Here is a 20,753-nt window from a genome sequence, read left to right as displayed (position 1 = left end):
ACATCTCATTGCATTTTCTTATTTGGGAAATACAGTTATTTGACTATAAAATGTTACTTAAATGTTATTTAACATTTTATTAATGTTAAAATGTTATTTATTAATGTTAAAATGTTATTTAACATTTTATTAATGTTTTTCTAATAAATTAAAAGTACATATTTTTAAGTTTTTAAAAATTTCTAAAATGATAAATATGAACATATAAAACTCAGATAAACAAAAACTCTTTGGAGTCACCAATAATTTTTAAGAGCACAAAGGGGAACTGCCTGGGGTCCTAACATCAAAAAGTTTAAGAATTTCTGTGTAGGGCTGCTATAATGCTAATGAGAAAAGACTGCTTCTCAGAGGTACAGCTGACAGAATATGCTGACTGATTAGATGTGGTAGAAAAACCAAATACAAATATTAAGTCTGATGAGGCTTACTCTTGTGAAGCTTATGTAGGTAGCAGAGAAGCTAATACTACCTATAGGCATGCCTAAGAGTTACTTCTGGAGGACCTCTGTTGTTGCTCAGATGTGGCTTCAGTCTCTCTAAGCCCAACTCTGCAAGTGAAATCATTGCCCTTCCCCCTACGTGGGACATGAAATCCAGGGGTGAAAGTCTCCCTGCCGACCTGGGAGATGACTCCCAGAGATGAATCCAGACCTGGCACCGTGGAATCAACAATTTCATCCTGACCAAATGGGGGGGAAGAAGCGTAATCAATAAAGTATCAGAGGCAGAGAGAGTTCAAATAGAATTGAGAAGCTACTCTGGAGGTTGCTCTTACGCAAGCTTCAGGTATTCCTTGTTACCTATCATAATCTGCCAACCCCTAACCAGGACCATTCCAGCCAATCCTAAAGAACACCTAGGGCAAATTACAAGATTTCACAAGGGTTCCATGTACTAGCGTAACCTTCCAGAAACCTACAACCTCCAGATGGGTCCCTGGTCCAGAAAAGTCCTGAAACCTAGCCCAGCCTCTACAGAACATCAGATAGTTTCATCTCCCCACACATATTATTGACAGATCCTTCCAATATCAAAAATTTAAAACTGCCATAGCCCAAACAACCCAATAAGAGGTATGGAAAGATCAAAGGTGATGCTGGAATTATACATAGAAAACAGGACTTAATAAATGAATATGAATGCTGAATCATTAAATTGATATCTCTTTTAGTCTCTAGTATTTTAGAGCAGCTAGAAGTAAAAACCTAAAATTGTGAAATTGTAACCCATGTCAAAGTCTGAAATATGTTCTACAACTAACTGTGGTGCTGTGCTTGGAAATGTATAGCTTTTTGTATATATGTTATTGTTCACAAAAAAAGAAAGAAAAAAAGTCAATTGTGATGATAAAAAAAGTATTTAAGCCCATTAGCCTCCTATATTCTGGAGTATCTAGAAGGAAAAATATTGGAGGAGTGTATGGCAGCCCATGACAAACTCTGGGATCTACCCTGTAAACACTTTTTGAAGAATGCTTTGAACACTATTGCTTTTTTATTTCTTTGCTCTATATATATGTTATACTATACAATTAGAAAAATTAAAATACATATATACATAAAGCCTGAGAACTAAAAGGATAATTTTGCAGTTTAATGGCCTATGAAAGAATGGGGGTGGGCGGGCCACGGTGGCTCAGCAGGCAGAGTTCTCATCTGCCATGCCGGAGACCCAGGTTCATTTCCCAGAGCCTGCCCGTGCAAAAAAAAAAAAAACCAAAGAATGGAGGAGAAGCAGGACTACAGAGAAAAAGAGCTCTAGTCTTGGATATGCTAAATAACTGTTAGTTATACAAATGAAAATATAAAATAGGCAGGTGAATTCTGAAGCTCAAGTTAAGGTGAAGTATGGAGGCAGAAATGTTATAATCAATTATCATCTATGTGGTAACCTTGCGAGAGGGTAAAGAAAAGAAGAGAGGACCAAAAACCAAGCCCTGTGTGCCAACACTGAAAACTCCGTCAGAATATAAGGAATTGAAGAAGACTAAGAGCACTCACCCAGGAAGTAGAAAGAAAACTAGTCATAAAATTTTTAAACAAAAAGTAAATATTCATTCAATCAGTAGTCACCTCCCTCTAGGCATATATCCTAGAGAAGCTCTTACACATTTACAAAAGGGGATCTGTACCAGAGTAATTTATAGCAACAATGATCAAAACATAGCAAAAATATGGAGCAGACTGTGACCCATCACCCCTACTTGCTGCAGTCATTAGTCAATCCCCAAGTAGTTTCCTCCATCCTCTGAAGATTTAAGTCTTGGATTCTCTTCCACACTACTAAGGTCATAATTCTCAGTGATTTCAAAATCCACAGGAATGATCCTTTCATAAGTCAGACCCTCAGCTTCTTGATCTCTCCTGCAATGATCCTGTTCTCCAATTTATCTTATCCAGCCACCCTTCACCTTTACTCAAACAGCTGAATACAATCAGGGAAAAAAACATACAATAATACTGATTGGTTCCCTCTTCAAATTCATGATCAATGACATCACATAGGTCCTTAGCATCTATAGGGAACATATCCCAAGAATATTTACCCTCTCATTCTATACAATATGACTATTTCACACCTTTCCACTTTCCTTAAATTTCTATCTCCTCCCATTCTACTCTCAGTGAATGATCTACTTTCCTATTCCACCTTGAAAACAGAAATGAGAAGAGAGATTTCAAAAGCCTCTACTACCATGTAAGTATGAATGAACTACCTGTTGAACTACCTGATGTACAACTGAAGTACATCAGACTGTACAATTCTACAAGATGTGCCAATCCTTTCTGTCTACTTAAGTAGTATACACTCCAGCAATTCTCCCCCGCTCACCTACAACATCAATGCTATCCTCTCCATCAGATCATCAAACAAGAATGCTGTAATTACTCCCAACTTGAAAAAAAATATTTACACCCCACTTACCCAACCAGCTTTCTCCTATTTCTACACCCCCCTTTATAATACTGCTTGAAGGACTTTTCTGTATTCCTTGTCACCAATTACTCTCCTCCCATTTGCTTTATTTAACTCACTCCAACTAAAATTCCATTCCTGTCACACATCATGGCTTTGGTCAAGATTGTCAATTACTTTCACATTGTCAAATCCAATGTTACATTCTCACAAATGATCCACTCCCTACTCTTTCAAACACTTATGGCATATAACATCAGGTCAGATATTATCCTGGTTTTCCACCTACATCACTGGGCACTTATCCCATTTCCCCTGAAGGTCCGTCCTCATTTTTCCAAATTTTTAACATCACAGCATCACAGAACTTAGTTTTAGAACCTCTCCTTTTTCCTATTTGCAATGATTCTACTATTAATAAAATAATGACTCTAAAATTTACACCCCAAGATCAAACTTCTAGTCTGAATTTCAGATTCACATATACAATTGCCTACTGGATAGAATAGACAAACTTGTCCAAAACTAAATCCCTTATTTTCACTTCAAGCACGATACTCTCACAGTCCTTTTTATCTTACAAAAACATAATTCAATCCTTCCTGTTGTTCAGGAAGCAACATCTTTCTTTCATAGATAACTCACAATGAAATCTATCAGACACTACTATGGCTTAACCTTCAAAACATATCCAAAATCTAAAATCCAACCATTTTTTCACCACCTCCATTTGCTATCCTCCTAGTCCAAACCATAATTATCTCTTGCTTGAAAACTGTAATCCTATTTGTCTGATCACCTTACTTATGCTTTTGTCCCCCTATAATCTATTCTCAACACAGCAAACAGTGTAATCCAGTTTGAAATCTAAGTCACATCATCATAACTACTCTGTTGAAAACTGTCTAATAATTTCCTATATCACTCAGAATAAAAGACAAATTCCTAAATGACCTACAAGATTCAACAACTTATGGATGATTCCATTACCTCATTTCCTCTTGATCTGATTTCTTAATCATTGGTATATTTTGTTCCAGCCCCTACTGGCCTTGGTGTCTCTGGACGCTAACTTTCCGATGCTTTACATTCCTATTCTTGCAATGCTCAACTCCACATACCTACAAAGCTTCCTCTTTCAAAGGTCTTTCCTTAAACAGCCCCTTCACTGTGAAGCCTTCCCTGATCATCCAATTTTAAACCATACAATAACTACTATCCAGTGGTATCACTCACTATTCCTCTTCCTTATTTTTTTATATATATTTTGACATTAATGAACATATTCTATGTTTATTTCTTTACAATTACAATGTTAGTTCCAAGAGGAAGGGATTTATATCTGATTTGTCTGCTGTGTGTATCCCTGGAGCCAAAAATAGTACCTGGCACAAGGCTGACATTAATAAACATTTGTTGAAAGATAAGATATTGCTCATGAATGTTACAAGTAGGGTAATAGTACCATTTTTAAAAAGGGAATGAATAACCCAGAATAAAGGTCAGGTTAAATTTAATGGGAAGAGAAAGCAAAATAAAAATAAAGAATACATAGGGGTTCCAAAAGTACTAGTAATTTCCAATTTTCTATTTATTAAAGTAGTTGGTAGGGAATGAGGATATTCACTTTATTATTCTTTAACTTGTATATGTACATTATAAACTTTCTTTTGAATATATATTTTATACATGATTTTTTTTAATGAAGGAAGAAAAGTATATTAAATAGTGTTAGAGAAATGAACTTCTTCAACTTGATGTATGAAAAACTCACAGCTGACCTCATATATTCAAGAGTGAAAACTGAACCCTATCCCCTAAAATCAGGAAGAAAACAAGGTTACCTGTTTCCTCCACTGCCATTCAGATTGTACTGAAAGTTTTAACAGGAGCAATCAGGTAAGAAAAAGAAATAAAAGGAATACAAACTGGAAAAGAAGAGGTAAAACTACCTCTATTTGCCAATGACATAACACCATACCGCAAGAATCTATTAAAAAGCTACTAAAGCTAACAGTTTTAATACAAGAGCAACACACAAAATAAGTTATGCTTCTATACACCAACAAAGAACAATCTAATGAGAAAATAAGGAATAGAAATTCCATTTACAGTCGTATCTAAAAGAATAAATTTAAGCAAGGAGGAGCAAGACTTCTATAAGGAAAATTATAAAACATTGCTGAAAGAAATTAAAGAAGACAAATAAATGGAAAGACAACTCATGTTGATGAACTGTAAGGCTTAATACTGTGATAATATCAATATTACCCTGGTCAGTTTATCTGAACACCATAATTACATGGAATCTTGACTATGGTGTGAGATTTTGTTGGTTTCTATAGGTTAGTGTGATGGCTCAATACATGCCAGAGTAATTTGAGCAGGGAATCAAAAAATATTTGCAAAGTCCCCTGGGGGGACTGGAGAGAAAGGAGAAAATACTAAACTTTTCCATCTGGGGATTCTTTCAAGTAGTATGGACAAGCAAGTCAATATAGGCTGAGCCCTCGATCTTGGGATTCAACCCTATGAAACTTATTGCTGCAAAGGAAAAGTGAAGCCTACTTATAATTATGCCTAAGTATCATCACCAGAGAACCTTTTTTGTTTCTCAGATGTAGCCTCTCTCTCCAAGGCAATCTGGTAGGTGAACTCACTGCCCTCTCCACTATGTGGGACATGACTCCCAGGAATATAAATCTCCCTGGCAACATGGGACAGGACTCCCAGGATGACCCAGGACCCAGCATCGTAGGATTGAGAAAGACTTCTTGACCAAAACGGGGAAGAGAGAAATGAGACCAAATAAAATTTCAGTGGCTGAGAGATTTCAAACAGAGTTGAGAGGTTATCCTGGAGGTTAACCTTATAATTCTTATGAATTATATAGATATCCCTTTTTAGTTTATGGTGTATTGTAGTGGCTAGAGGGAATTACCTGAAACTGTTGAGCTGTGTTCCTGTAGCCTTGATTCTTTTCTCTTTTTAACTTTTTTTTTAATTGTGAAATATAAAATATACAAAAAAGCAATAAATTTCCAAGCACATTTTAACAAGTAGGTACAGAAAATCTGTTACAGAACAGATTTTAAAGTTTGGCATGATTATACTCCCACGATTTTTTGTGTTTTCTTCTAGCTGCTGCAAGATACTGGAGACCATCAGAAATAGCAATATAATGATTCAGCAGTCATATTCATTTGTTAAATCCTATCTTCTCTGTTATACTCCTCCTTCTCTTTAAATAACATATATACATAAAAGTAATAAATTTCAAAGTAAAATCTCCTTGTTAAGGGGCAGTGCAGCCATGGACCGATCTGTATTTGTTTGAGAAGGGAGAAAAAATAGTAGCTGGCATCTGTAGTAGCTTCTCCAGGTGAGTGGTGCTGGAGAATTTTGTAGGATTTACGGCCAGCCACAGAAATTTCCCCAAATCATAATATCCAGTTATGTCCCTTTGGTTTTCCTTTATAATATCCAGTTATGTCCCTTTTGTTCTCCTATTTGCCACTAACATCTGGTAAATATTAATAAAGGTTTACCAGTCAAAAAAAATTTTTTTCAAAGTATATCACAAAAATTAGTTGTTGAACAGATTTTAGAGTTTGGTATGGGTTACAATTCCACCATACTAAGTTTTAATTTTTAGTGGCTTTAAGGTACTGGAGGCTAAAAGAAATATCAGTATACTGATTCAGCACTCATAGTTATTTGTTAAACCCGAGCTTCTCTGTATAGCTCCACCATCACTTTTGATCTTTCTCCCACTCTTTAGGGGTACTTGGCTATTTGTATTCTAACATTTTTATGTTGGAAGGGGCTGTCGATGATACGGGAAAGGGGGATGGAAATAGTTGCTGTTGTGAAGAGGCTGGCCCCTCTACATTTCAGGGCTTATCTGATCCAGGGACCTATCTGGAGATTATAGGTTTTGGAGAGTTACCCTAGTGCATGGAACCTTTGTAGAATCTTATACAACACCCTAGGTATTCTTTAGGATTGGCAGGAATGGTTTTGGATGGGGTTTGGCAGGTTATGATAGGTAGCAATGCATAACTGAAGCATGCATAAGAATAACCTCCATTGTGTAGCCTCTCAACTCTATTTGAGCTTTCTCAGCCACTGATATCTCATCCAATAGCCCTGATTCTTGAAAATGATTTTATAACTATATGGCTTTTACAATGTGACCATGTGATTGTGAACACCTTGTGTCCGATGCTCCTTTTATTCAGGGTATAGACAGGGGAACAAAAAAAATAAAGATTAAATAATAGGGGGGATAAAGGATAAAATATTGGGAGACTGAAATACTAATGGTCAGTGAAAGGAAGGAGTAACAGTTATGGAATGCACAAGTTTTTTCTTTATTCTTTTTATTTTTCTGGAGTGATACAAATGTTTTAAAACTGATCGTGGTGATGAATACACAACTATGTGATGATACTGTGAGCCAATGACTGTATGTTTTGGGTGAACTACATGTGTGTGAAGATATCACAATAAAAACATTTAAAAATGTATTTATCAATACTACCCAAAACAACCTATAGATTCACTGCAACCCAATTCAAAATTTCAACAGCCTTTTTGCAGGAATGGAAAAGCCAATCCTCAAATTCATATGACAGCCAAAAAAAAACAAAATTCATTTGAAAGAACATGGGACCCTAAATAGCCACAAAAAGAAAAAGAAGAAGAAAGTTGGAGGACTCACACCTCCCAGTTTCAAAACTTACTACAAACCTTTTATAGTAATCAAAACAGTATAGTACTGGAATATGGATAGACATACAGACCAATGGAATAGAACTGAGAGTTCAAAACTAAACCCATATACCTAATTTTTTTTTTTTTTGGCATGGACAGACTTCGGGAATCAAACCCAGGACTCCAGCACAGCAGGCAAGAATTCTGCCACTGAGCCACCAGTGCACCACCCTCTAATTAATTTTTTATAAGAGTGCCAAGTCTACTCATTGCAGAAAGAATAGTCTCTTCAAAAAATGCTGCTGGGGGAACTGGATATCCACATGCAAAAGAATGAATGAAGTTGGACTCTTACCTCATACCATTTAAAAACTTAACGAAAAAGGAAAAACAACTGAAATATATGAGTTAAAATCATAAAACTCTTAAATAAAATATAGGGGAAAATCTTCAGTACCTTGCACAGGCATACCTCATTTTATCGTACTTTGCTTTATTGTGCTTTACAGGTATTGCATATTTTACAAATTGAAAGTTTGTGGCAACTGTACATTGAGCAAGATTTCCACACCATTTTCCCAATAGCATATATTCACTTCATGTCTCTGTGTCGCATTTTAATAAAGGGGAAATGACATACAAAGGTGGAAATCTCCCTGGCAGCACAGGAGATGACTATCAGGGATGAGCCTGGATCTGGCACCATGGGATCAACAATGCCATTCTGGCCAAAAGGGATAAAAGAAGTGCAACAAATAAGGTATCAGTGGCTGAGAGAGTTCAAATAGAGACGAAAGGCTATAGTGGAGGTCACTCTCATGCAAGCTTCAGTTAAACATGGCTATCTACCATAGTTGTCAAACCCAACCAAAACCATTCCAGCCAAGCCTAAAGAACACCTAGGGCACTGTATAAGGTTTTACAAAGTTTCCATGCACTAGGGTAACTCTCCAGAAACCTGCAACCTGTAGATGGGTCCCTGGACCTGATAAGTCCTGAAATACAGAACAGCCAGCCTCTCCACAACATCAAGTATTTCTATCCCCCTCTCCCATATTATCGACAGCCCCTTCCAACATGAAAAAATTAGAATTGGCTAGCCTAAATATCCCTAAGGAGTGGAAGAAAGATCAAAGGTAATGGTGGAATTATACAGAGAAGGTAGACTTTAACAAATGAATATGATTACTGAATCATTATATTGTTATTTCCTGTAGTCTCTAGTATTTTAGGGCAGCTAGAAGGAAAAACCTAAAATGGTGGAATCATAACCTATACAAAACGCTGAAATCTGTTCTACAACTAATTGCTGCATTGAGCTCTGAAATTTATTGCTTTTTTAAATATACATTATTTTTCAAAAGAAAAAAGATGACCAATGCACAACTATATAATGATACTACTGTGAACCACTGATTGTACACTTCAGATGATGTGTATCATCATCCAAAGGTATGTGAATATAGAATACACATCAATAAAAAAAAAAAGTAAAAAACGCCTTAAGATAGGAGGGAATCAAAATACAAAGATTTCAAATGGGGAAGGGGGTCATATAATTCCATAAAGTAAACGACTGTTCAACTCTATCCTACATCTCTTGAATACAAAACAAACTTAAATCAAACTAGATCCTCCACAGAAATCAATTTTTATAACATTAAAGTTATAAAAGATATGAAGAGTAAGCAAAAGAAAACCTACTTTGAATGTCACAGTGGTCTTTGTGCAGTAAAATCCTATGGAAACAATAGGATCTTTCAAAGTCTGTGCCCTGTGCTGATGCGTGCTTGATGTAGGGTCATTTACAAGGTAGTCTTCCTCGCCATCATCATAACTCACGATTGCAGGCACAAATGACCAGGCCCATGATACCCATCCCTGTGGCTGCTCATCATCTTGCTGCGAATACAAATCTTGGGCTTTATACTGAGCAGTATATGGCATATCTATTCTTGTTTCATCTTCAGCATCTATAAATCAAAAGAAAACCATTTTAAATAGAGAAAGCTAGAAGATTTAATGAAAGAAAAAAAGGAATACAAATTCTATAAAAATATTCTTCCAAAATCCTTCTTTCTACACATAACATCTGAACAAAAATCAGACAACAGTTATTATCACTTGATGTCAACAATTCAGCATCATCATTTTCAAGTGTTCAGGTTATACTGTGTCAATTTCTTTTCCTAGGTTAAGATTACTGTCATGTCAATATTTGGAAATGACACATTAGATAAAGGTCTAGTATCCAGAATTTACAAAAAGACTGTTCAACTCAGCAACTAAAAGACAGACAATGCAATTACAAAATGGGCAAAAGACTTGAATAGACAGTTCTCAAAAGAGGAAATACAAATGGCCAAAAGGCACATGAAGAGATGTTCAACTTCCCTGGCCATTAGAGAAATGCACATCAAAACCACAAAGAGATATCATCTCACACACACCAGAACGGACATTATCAATAAAACAGAAAATGACAAGTGCTGGAGAGGATGTGGAGAAAGAGGCATACTTATCCACTGTTGGTGGGAATGTCAAATGGTGCAACCGCTGTAAAAGGCAGTTTGGTGGTTTCTTAAAAAGCTGAATATAGAACTGCCATACGACCCAGCAATACCATTGCTACATATCTACTCAAAGGACATAAGGGCAAGGACACAAATGGACATTTGCACACCAATGTTTATAGCAGCACTATTTACAATTGCAAAGAGAGGTAAACAGTCAAAATGTCCATCAACAGACGAGTGGCTAAACAAACTGTGGTATATACATATGATGGAATATTATGCAGCTGTAAGACAGAATAAAGTTATGAAGTATATAACAACATGGATGGACCTTAAGGACATTATGCTGAGTGAGATTAGCCAAAAACACAAGGACAAATACTATATGGCCTCACTGACATGAACTGACATTAGTGAATAAAATTGGAGTATTTCATTGATAACAGAGACCATCAGGACATAGAAATAGGGTCAGATATTGGGTAACTGGAGCTCAAGGAATACAGATTGTGAAACAGGACTGAATATAAAAACCCAGAAATGGACAGCACAATACTAACTGTAATACAATTATGTTAAAACCCGGAATGAAGCTGAATGTGAGAACGATAGAGGGAGGAGGGCTGGGGGCATAAATGAAATCACAAAGAAAGATAGACGATAAAGATTGAGATGGTACAATCTAGGAATGCCTAGAATGTATAACGATATTGACTAAATGCACAAATTTAAAAAATGTTTTTGCATGAGGAAGAACATAGGAATGTCATTACTGCAGGGTGCTGAAAACAGATGGTAATTAATTTTTTTTTTTACTATTATTATGATAATGAATGATAGCAAACTATGATTTTTCTAACTCAATCACCACTTCTATATTGGGTGATGCTCTACCGTAAAAAAGCTTTGCCTTCTTTCCCATTTATTTTGTCATTTATTTATGTCAGTATATACTCAAAGGTTCCTATTTTATTATAATCATTAGTTATTTTAATGGTTCAAATTCTTCCCGGTTTGGTCAGTAAGAGTGCCTTTTGACTGCTTGTGTATCCTTTTTTTTTTAATTAATTAACGGAAAAAAGAAATTAACCCAACATTTAGAAATCATACCATTCTACATATAGGATTTTTTTTTTTACTATTATTATTACTTTTATTATTTTTCTCTATATTAACATTCTATATCTTTTTCTGTTGTGTTGCTAGTTCTTCTAAACCGATGCAAATGTACTAAGAAATGATGATCATGCATCTATGTGATGATGTTAAGAATTACTGATTGCATAGGTAATTAATATTTTAAAAGTTCAACTTATGTGTGAGACTAAAGCAAAAAATGTTTATTTGGTACAAAATTTATATTCTGACTAGTGCATTTCCTAATGTAACTTATGTAGACAGCTTAATTGAACACTATTAAGTACATGGAACCTTGAGTAGGACATGAGATTTTGTTGGTTTGTCCAGAGTGCTGCCCTGATGAATCCTGGAGTGATTTGATCAGTGAGTGGAAAAATATTTGCAAAGTCCCCTTTAGGAAATGGTGAGAAAGGGGGACAATTCAACTTCCCCAAGTTGAATTCTTGAAATTCTCACAAGCAGTGTGGACAATCAAAGCTATAGGCTGAGCCCCCAGTCTTGGGGTCTGTTCATATGAAACTTAACCCTGCAAAGGATAGGTCAAGCTTACTTATAATTAGGCCTAAGGGCCACCCCCAAGAGAGCCTCTTTTGTGGCTCAGATGTGGTCTCTCTCTCTAGCCAACACAACAAGCAAACTCACCACCCTCCCCCTGTCCTTGTGGGATATGACTCCCAGGGGTGTGGACCTCCCTGGCAATATGGGACAGAAATCTTAGAATGAGCTGGGACTTAGCATCAAGGGATTGAGAAAAACCCTAGAATGAGCTGAGACTCAGCATCAAGGGATTGAGAAAACCTTCTTGACCAAAAAGGGGGAAGAGTGAAATGAGACAAAGTAGCAATGGCTGAGAGATTCCAAACAGAGTCCAGTGGTTATCATGGAGGTTATTCTTACGCATTAAGTAGATATCACCTTGTTATCCAAGATATAATGGAGAGGCTGGAGGGAACTGCCTGAAAGTGTAGAGCCGTGTTCCAGTTTCTTGACGATGACTGAATAATGATATAGCTTTCACAATGTGACTGTGTGATTGTGAAAACTTTGTGTCTGATGCTCCTTTTATCTACCTTGTCAACAGACGAGTAGAATATATGGAATAAAAATAAATAATAGGGGGAACAAATGTTAAAATAAATTTAGTTTGAAATGCTAGTGATCAATGAAAGGGAGGGGTAAGGGGTATGGTATGTATAAATTTTTTCTTCTGTTTTTGTTTTATTTCTTTTGCTGAATAGATACAAGTGTTCCAAGAAATGACCATGATGATGAATATGCAACTATGCGATGATATTGTGAATTACTGATTATATATGTAGAACGAAATGATCAAAATAGTAATGTGTGCATTTGTTATGTGTTTTTTGGTATTTAAAAAAATAAAATAAAATAAATTTAAAAGATTACTGTTATGTAGAGTAGTTTATCAAATGTACATGATTTAAAATGTATTTGATACATATAAAGAATAAATTTATTCTTTAACATTTCACTCAATAATTGTTTCAAAAGCAAAAAACCTACCTACCAAAAATAAACCTAACATGCAAAATAACTGACTTTCCTCAGAAACACAATGCTTGACAGATCTAAAAAATAGCTGTTTTTCTGATGCTTCAATTGAGAAAGTGAACAGACTAAGTAGTTAGAATCCAACCACTCTTCAATTTATTCCACCAAACAGCACCATCTTTGTAAAGACAAACTCCATCAGAGTCTCTTAACATTATTTGAAACAATACAAACAAAAGAAGTATATCACCACAGAATTCAAAAAAAAGGCAAAACATTTTTTTTAATCCATGGGAAGAGCAGTGACTAAGAGATTCAAACACATCTATTCTCCAATGATAAATCTATAAATATACATACTCCTCTAAATACCATGCTCAGTCAAATACAACTCTAGAGTTTTCTAACTAGAAAACCTTCATAACTTTTCTTAACCCTTAACCCAAGAGAACCTATGAAACTCCTACACTTGCAGGTTGCAACAGATGGCCATTTATCATGTGGCAATTCTTTCATCTGGGAAGACAAAGGCTTGCTACACAGTAACTAGGGTATCTAAAATATAGTACTGACAGATATTAGCCATTTTCCTTTAAAATAAATTATAAACATTACAAATGCAGAAGCATTTTGCATAATCTTTATATCTTGCTACTTAACCATAAAGTTATCTAAGTGTCTGTTTCAGAATAAATAAAGCTTGTTATTAACTGGCTCTATTAGGATGTCAAATTAGATATAATCACAGACTATTATCTTAGTTAACTAACACAGGTAGTCAGATCAGCTAAAGCCGGGGAAACAGTGACAAGGTTGAGTCAACAAAACTGGACACTAGATCTTTCTCTATTCCTTTAAAACAGAAAAGGATAACTTTTGAAGCAAAAAGAAAAAGGAAGAAACTTTATCAAGAGAAGTCTAATAATCCATTGATTGTAATTTTTACTTAATATTTTCATCACTAAAAAAATAAGAGGGACATTAATGAAATATGACTTTGAAGTTCTGAATCTTTGTTAACTGTCTTGTAAAAGAATAAATTATGTCTTAGAAAAGAAACTATTTAGCTGATATTGAGTAAGAAATTCTTAGAATATTCTTTTCTTTTAGAACAGCATACCTTAATCTGGGCCCTTTTATAGAATTCAGGAATTTCATGAGCCTCAATGTAAAATCATACATTAATTTACTAAAATTTAGCATGCATTTAGTTATAAATGCAGGTAACAAACCACAGCAGTATTTATGACTCCAACACTCATAGAAATCATGGCTATTATATCAAATAACATTTATGAAGCTGTCTTCAAATACCTTTTATTTTAACATTGTTATATTCTAAAATATCGCATATATACAAAGCAAAGAGAGAAAAAAAATAATTTTCCAGGCACACTTCAACAAGTACTGATCCAAGAGTTTCTCAATGGCTACTATTCCATCATCTCTTTCATCTCTGTGAGATCTGCCATTTTTTCTATTTAATCTTTCAAATTCTTCTTTATGCTCGTCTAGTGTCTTCCTGATATCCTTTATTTCTTTATAAATATGCTTGAGTAGTTGTTCCATATTCTGTGTCCCCTACTGGGTTATGTTTTGGACATTTGGCTGGGCCATTTCTGCTTAGATCTTCATTTCTTTGTGATTTTCTGTTGTGTTCAGGGCATTGACTATCTTAATTAGCTTATTATTATCATATTCCTTTACTGGTCTAAAGTTTTGTATTTGCTTTTGTGTTGAGGGTTTCCTTTTGCACTTAGTTTTTCAGTGATTCCCCATCAAACCAAGGTCCAGATCTCATGTAGGGTATAATTTCACTTGAGAGTCTATTAAAAGCTAGACCTGGGCGCATGGGTACTTCAGTGGCAGAACACCTGGCCGCCAAATGGGAGATCCGGGCTCAATACCTGGCCTATGCACAGCCTTAAAATAAGAGTTAAATAAATAAATAACAATAATAAAATAAAAACATAATAAATATATGGAAAAAAAAAAAAAAAGGAACACACCTCGCCAGTAGTAGGCCCCAAAGTCAGAAGGAGGTACCCCAAGGTTTATCAGGAATGAACTCAGACTGGTGTCCACAGAAGTAAGAGAAAATTAAAACTACAGAAAAAGTAATAAAGTAAAATACCAAAAAATATGAAATTAAAAAATCAATAAAAATGTAAATGTTAAAAATATATAAGTAAAAGTAACAATAATACCACTAATAAATAATATATATATATGGAAAAAATACATTAAGGAAAAAAGACAAAAGAAAAAAAAACCTAGGGAGCTAAGTCTGCCTATACTTACTACTTCTCCCAAGCAGGTGGAACACCTGAGGCCCCCTCTTCCCTTAAGGCCTGCTCCTCCCCAACTAAAGCAGCTGGTCTACACTTCCCTGCAGCAGATGGATTTACACACGGAGGACTCCGCAGCCAGCAGCTGAGACAGGCTGCACTGTAGGGGTGGTCAGTTTTCTTTGATCCACACCTCCCCATGTGCCACCACCCGAACCAAGGTGGGGATCCTGACCAATCCAACCCCGCTCTGTCTCGATTCCCCCGCCTCTCTCCAGCCCCCAGACACACTGTAGACTCTCTTCAGAAGAGTAACTCAACACCTGGGACCAGAGTCCCAGTCATTCTTTCCCCGTCCAGTATCTTGTCCCACAGAGCAGGGGTGATTTCAATTCACTCCACTCCACCATCTTCTTAAAATATCATTTAAATTCACGACTATTTTATAGATATTATAGCTATTAGACCTCTTGCTATATCTCATTATTTAATGTGTTAATATATTAGCACATATATGGCTATATCAAAATTTCCTAAATGTTTCATAACTGTTTTTCAGCATAATTATTTGTATATAATTTATATATTATATATATACATACATATATATGTAAATATATATATATTTTGCATGGGCAGGCACTGTATTCCTATATATTTTTAAACATTCAGAGAACTCTACTTCTGGCTGAGATGAAATAAGAGAGAGATTGACCTTCCCCCACACAAAAAAAAGAAAAAATACATGAAATAATGGTTTTTAGGCATGGATATCAGAAAAGGGAAACAAAGCAGATGAGCACTACAAATGCCTCAGCTCACCATCTAAGCCGTGGCAAAAATATGAGGAAGCCAGGCAGAATTTGGCAGTCTCCCTTAGATAACGGGACAGAGTAGGGATTCCCGGGAAGCTAAGGTGGCTAGAGTTTTAAGACAGGGTGCCAAACAAAAGAGGGCTACTCACAGAAGAGCTCCTAAGATCTACAGAGGGCACCCCTCAAGTATTCAGCTGGAGACTAAGTGTGAGGAAACTACCTGAGGCTATGAAAAGAACCACCAGAAAGGAGCAATGGTAACAATATCCAGGACTCATGCAGAACTGGGTTCACTTTGTGTACTCACCAGTTAAAAAGAAAAAAAATTGTAATTCAGGGCCCACAAGAAGAGTACTTAAAAAGATAATTGTCTTGATAGTGAGACAAAACCTAGGCTAGGCAAATGGCTGTGATCTCATCCAGTAAAATTTTAAAGCAACTCTCAAATGGATCAAACTGTTTCCAAGTAACTTAACTGCTTCCTGTAATACAAAATACTCAGCACCCACCAAGGTAAAATTCATGATGTCTGCCTTGCAATGAAAAATTCGCAAGCATGCAAAGAAACAGGAAAATATGATCATAATGAGGAAAAAAGTCAACCAATTGAAACAGACCCAGAAATAGCAAGGATCACAGAATTACTAAACAAGGACATTAAAATTATATAAATGAAATATATATGTTTAACAGATTAAAAAGAGACATGGAAGATAAATATATTTTTATAAGACCCAAATTGAATTTCTAGAAAAGAAAAATATAATGCATGAGATGAAATATACACTAGATGGGATTAATTGCAGATTAGACACAGCAAAAGAAAAAGAAACTTCAAGCCATAGGAATAGAAACTATTCAAACTGAAACAGAGAAGATTAAAGGAAAATCAAGAACAGAGCACCAGTGAGTGCTATCAAACAACTTCAAGCAGCCCAATATACATATTAGAGAACAGAAAGGAAGAGAGGAACTGAAAAAATATTTGGAGAAAAGATGAGCAAACTTTTTCCAAATATATTTGGGAAGTTAAAAAAAAGACTAACATCACCAAATGTTAGCAAAGATGTGAAAGCAAATAGAACTCTCCTACACTGTGGTAGAAAAGTATACTGGTAAAAACACTTTAGAAAAATGGTCTGGTGGTTTCTTTAAAACGAAACATACAATTCCATTCTTAGGTATTTACCCAAGTCTATAAAAGACTTGTACAAAATGTCTATGACAGCTTTATTCATATGGATAAAATGTGGAAACAGTCCAATCATCCATCAACGGGAAAATAGCTAAATAAACTATAGTATATTCATATGACACCACCTAAGAATTGCTGATACATGCAACAACATAGATGAATCCCCAAAATAATATGCTTAATAAAAGAAGTCTTTTATATGAGTACACACTGTAACCTTCCTTCCCTTTACATGAGATTCTAGAATCAGCAAAAGTAATTTATGGTTTTAAAAAAATTCAGGTATTTCTTTTAGTCTCCAGTGTCTTGGGGCAGCTAGCAGCAAAAACCTAAAATTGTGGAACTGTAATCATACCAAACTCTGAAATCTGTCCTATAAGTAATTGTTGTGATGTGCTTTGAAATTTGCCTTTTTGTACATGTTATTTTCCACACACAAAAAAAAAAGTCGAGTGTGACTGATGAATGCAAGTTACATGATGATTCTGTGAATTACTGATTGTACACTTTGGATGATTACATAGTATGTGAATATATAACATGTATCAGTAAAAGTACATTAAAATTAAAAACATAAAAAAGGAAAAAAAAATTCAGAACAATGTCTTTCTGAGCAGGGAAAGGCAAAGAAAAAGTGGTTTTATTATTGAAAGGAGACAGGGATGTTAGATGGACAGACATGTAATGAAACAAATGAAACAAAATTAATGTAGAATGTACATTATGAGTACATGATGAGTACATGGGTGTCCAGTGTTTCATACTCTTTCAATTCCTATATATTTGAAGTTTTTTCATAATAACATGCAGAAGAAAAATGAATTGAGTACCTTCTATGTGCAAAGTTTTGTTCTAGATATTAGACACTGTTCCAGTCTCAAGAATTCATCATGTTTGTATAATGATATAGCTTTCACAATGTGACTGTGTGATGTGAAAACCTTGTGTCTGATGCTCCTTCTATCTACCTTATCAACAGATGAGTAACACATATGGAATAAAAATAAATAATAGGGGGACAAATGTTAAAATAAATTTAGATTGAAATGCTAGTGATCAATGAAAGGGAGGGGTAAGGGGTATGGTATGTATTAATTTTTTTCTGTTTCCTTTTTATTTCTTTTTCTGAATAGATGCAAATGTTCCAAGAAATGATCATGATGATGAATATGCAACTATGTGATGATATTGTGAATTACTGATTATATATGTAGAACGGAATGATCAAAAGTTAAAAATGTTTGTGTGTGTTTGGTGTTTTTGGTACTTAAAATAAAAAATAAAAAAAAATCATCATCTAAGCCCTGAAACCCAGAAGTAACAATCTCTCAAAGAACATCAACCAGTTTCATATCTCTACGCATAAGGTCAACACCCCTTCCCAATTTAAGGAAGTTAAAATGGTCATTGCCCAGATATCCCTGAAGATTGAGAGAATTATTAAATGACAGGGAGGAGGTATAACAGAAAAATTCAGATTGAACAAATAATATGACTACTGACATACTACATATTTCTTTTCATTTCTAGCTATAAGAATAGCTAGCAGGAAATATTGGAAACTGCTGAGCTGTAATCCAATAGCCCTGATCTTTGATAATGACTACACAGCTATGTAACAAAAAAAGAGGAAAAACATGTCAGTTGCCCCTGTTAGTATGGATCTTCTTCGGATGCTTTATTGTGTTCTACAGATCTATATATATGTCTATTTCTGACACTAGTATACTGTCTTACTTAACTTACCTTTATCGTATGTCTTTAAATTGGTTAGAAAGTAATACTACAGATTAATAAGGGTAGGTGGGATAAGGTGTATAAGACGTTTGGGGTTTTCTTTCTCCTTTTTATTTCTCCGGAGTAATGAAAATGCTCAAAGACTGATCATTGTGATGAATGCACAACTATGGGATGATATTGTGAATAATGACTGTATACTTTAAATGGACTGTATGGTGCATGAATATATCACAATACAATTATATTTAGAAAAAAAGTTTATCATCTAAAAGGAATTCACTATCTAGTGCGAAATAAAGACATGTTTTATACCTATACATTTATTAATAGTTGTTTCCTTTTAAGGTGTAAAATTTTTTAATGAGATATCATTAAAATACCATAAACTTCACCCTTCTAAAGTACATAATTCACTGATTTTGAGTACAGTCAGAGAACTGCAACCATCACAACTACCTAATTTTAGAATACTTCTCTCCATCCCCAAAAGAAACTATACACATTAGCAGTCACTCCCCAATCTCTTCCTCAGCAGTCCCTGAAAATCATTAATGAGCCTTCTGGCCTAAGTACAGATTTGCCTATTTCAGACAATTCATGCAAATGGAATCATACAATATACGGTACTCTGTGACTTCCTTTTTTCACTTAGGATAATGTTTTCAAGGTTTATCGATGTTATATAGCATGTATTAATACTCCTTTCGGTGGAAAACACTACATTTTGTTTAGACATTAATTAATTTACAGACGTGGGTTGTTTTTATTATAGCAACCCCCATGGATGTTAGGTGGTCTCTCAGTGTGGTTTTGATTAGCATTTCCCTAATGTCAAATGATGTAAGCATCTTTTCATGAACTTCTTGGCTATTTGTATATCCTCTTCAGAGAAATGTCTATTCAAATTCTTTGCCCATTTTTAATGGATTTGTCACTGCTTTTTTATAGTGAAATTTCACTGAGATGTATTCACATAAGATATAATCATCCAAAGGGTACAATCAATGGTTCATAGTATCATCATATAGTTATGCATTCATCACCACACTAAATTTTTGAACATTTTCATTTCTCAAAAAATAAATAAAAGAATAAGAATAAAAATAAAAAATGAAAAACAACACCAAAAACAGAATATAGCCCTATCTCCCCCCCATTATTTATTTACTGTACTTATTTTTTTACTCATCTATCCATATACTGGATAAAGTGAGAATCTGTCATAAAGTTTCCACACACACATTCACACCTTATAAGCTCTACAGTTAATCAATCATCTTCAAAAATTAATTGATTGTACACCATGTATGGAAAGTTTGTATGTTAAGAATGTTTGTTTTATCAATAAAAATGTTAAAAAAAAAAGAGAGAGAGAGAAAGGCCACATCTGAGCAACAAAAGAGGTTTTCTGGGGGTGACTCTTAGGTATCATTTTAAGTAGACTTAGCTTCTCCTTTGCAGGAATAAGTTTCATAAGGGAAAGCCCCCAAGACCAAGGGCTCAGCCTTTTAAACTGATAGTCCTCAAAGTATGCAAGAATATCAGAACTGATAGTCCTCAAAGCATGCAACAATATCAGAAATTCCTTAGGTGGGAAAGTTTAATATTTGCAAATTTTTTCCCAGTCTCTCAAGGGGGCTTTACTTTTTCAACTCTACCCAGATTACTCTGGGATGTAATGGGGCATCACACTAATATGTACAAAACAATAAGAATCTCACTCCCTATTTCAGGTTCAATGTAACTATGGTATTCAAATAAACTGACCATACAAGTTAAATTAGACAGTGTGCTACAGAAAACATAAATTTTGTACCAAATAAACATTTCTTCCTTTGGACTCACAAAGAAGTTGAAGTTTTAAAAGACAGTCAATATCATTCTTTATGGTTTAGTCTGACTTACCTTGGTC

The 20,753-nt window shown here is 34.9% G+C and overlaps 1 protein-coding gene across 16 annotated transcripts in view; it reads right to left on the bottom strand.

The window, feature by feature from the left end:
• VPS13B (vacuolar protein sorting 13 homolog B) overlaps nucleotides 1–20,753 on the bottom strand; it is a 1,000,970-nt gene that overhangs the window by 872,014 nt on the left and 108,203 nt on the right. For all 16 annotated transcript variants that reach the window (XR_013178353.1, XR_013178354.1, XR_013178355.1 and 13 more), the window contains one exon: nucleotides 9,340–9,608. Coding sequence is in view for 12 of the 16 variants with exons in the window: in XM_077167321.1 (XP_077023436.1) it covers nucleotides 9,340–9,608 (269 nt within the window). In the remaining 4 variants the exon portion in view is untranslated. The remainder of the gene's footprint in view (nucleotides 1–9,339; nucleotides 9,609–20,753) is intronic.

The sequence above is a fragment of the Tamandua tetradactyla genome, chromosome 6 (assembly GCF_023851605.1).
Source record: "Tamandua tetradactyla isolate mTamTet1 chromosome 6, mTamTet1.pri, whole genome shotgun sequence".
Lineage (NCBI taxonomy): Eukaryota > Metazoa > Chordata > Mammalia > Pilosa > Myrmecophagidae > Tamandua > Tamandua tetradactyla.
This window is presented reverse-complemented; position numbering and strand designations above follow the sequence as displayed.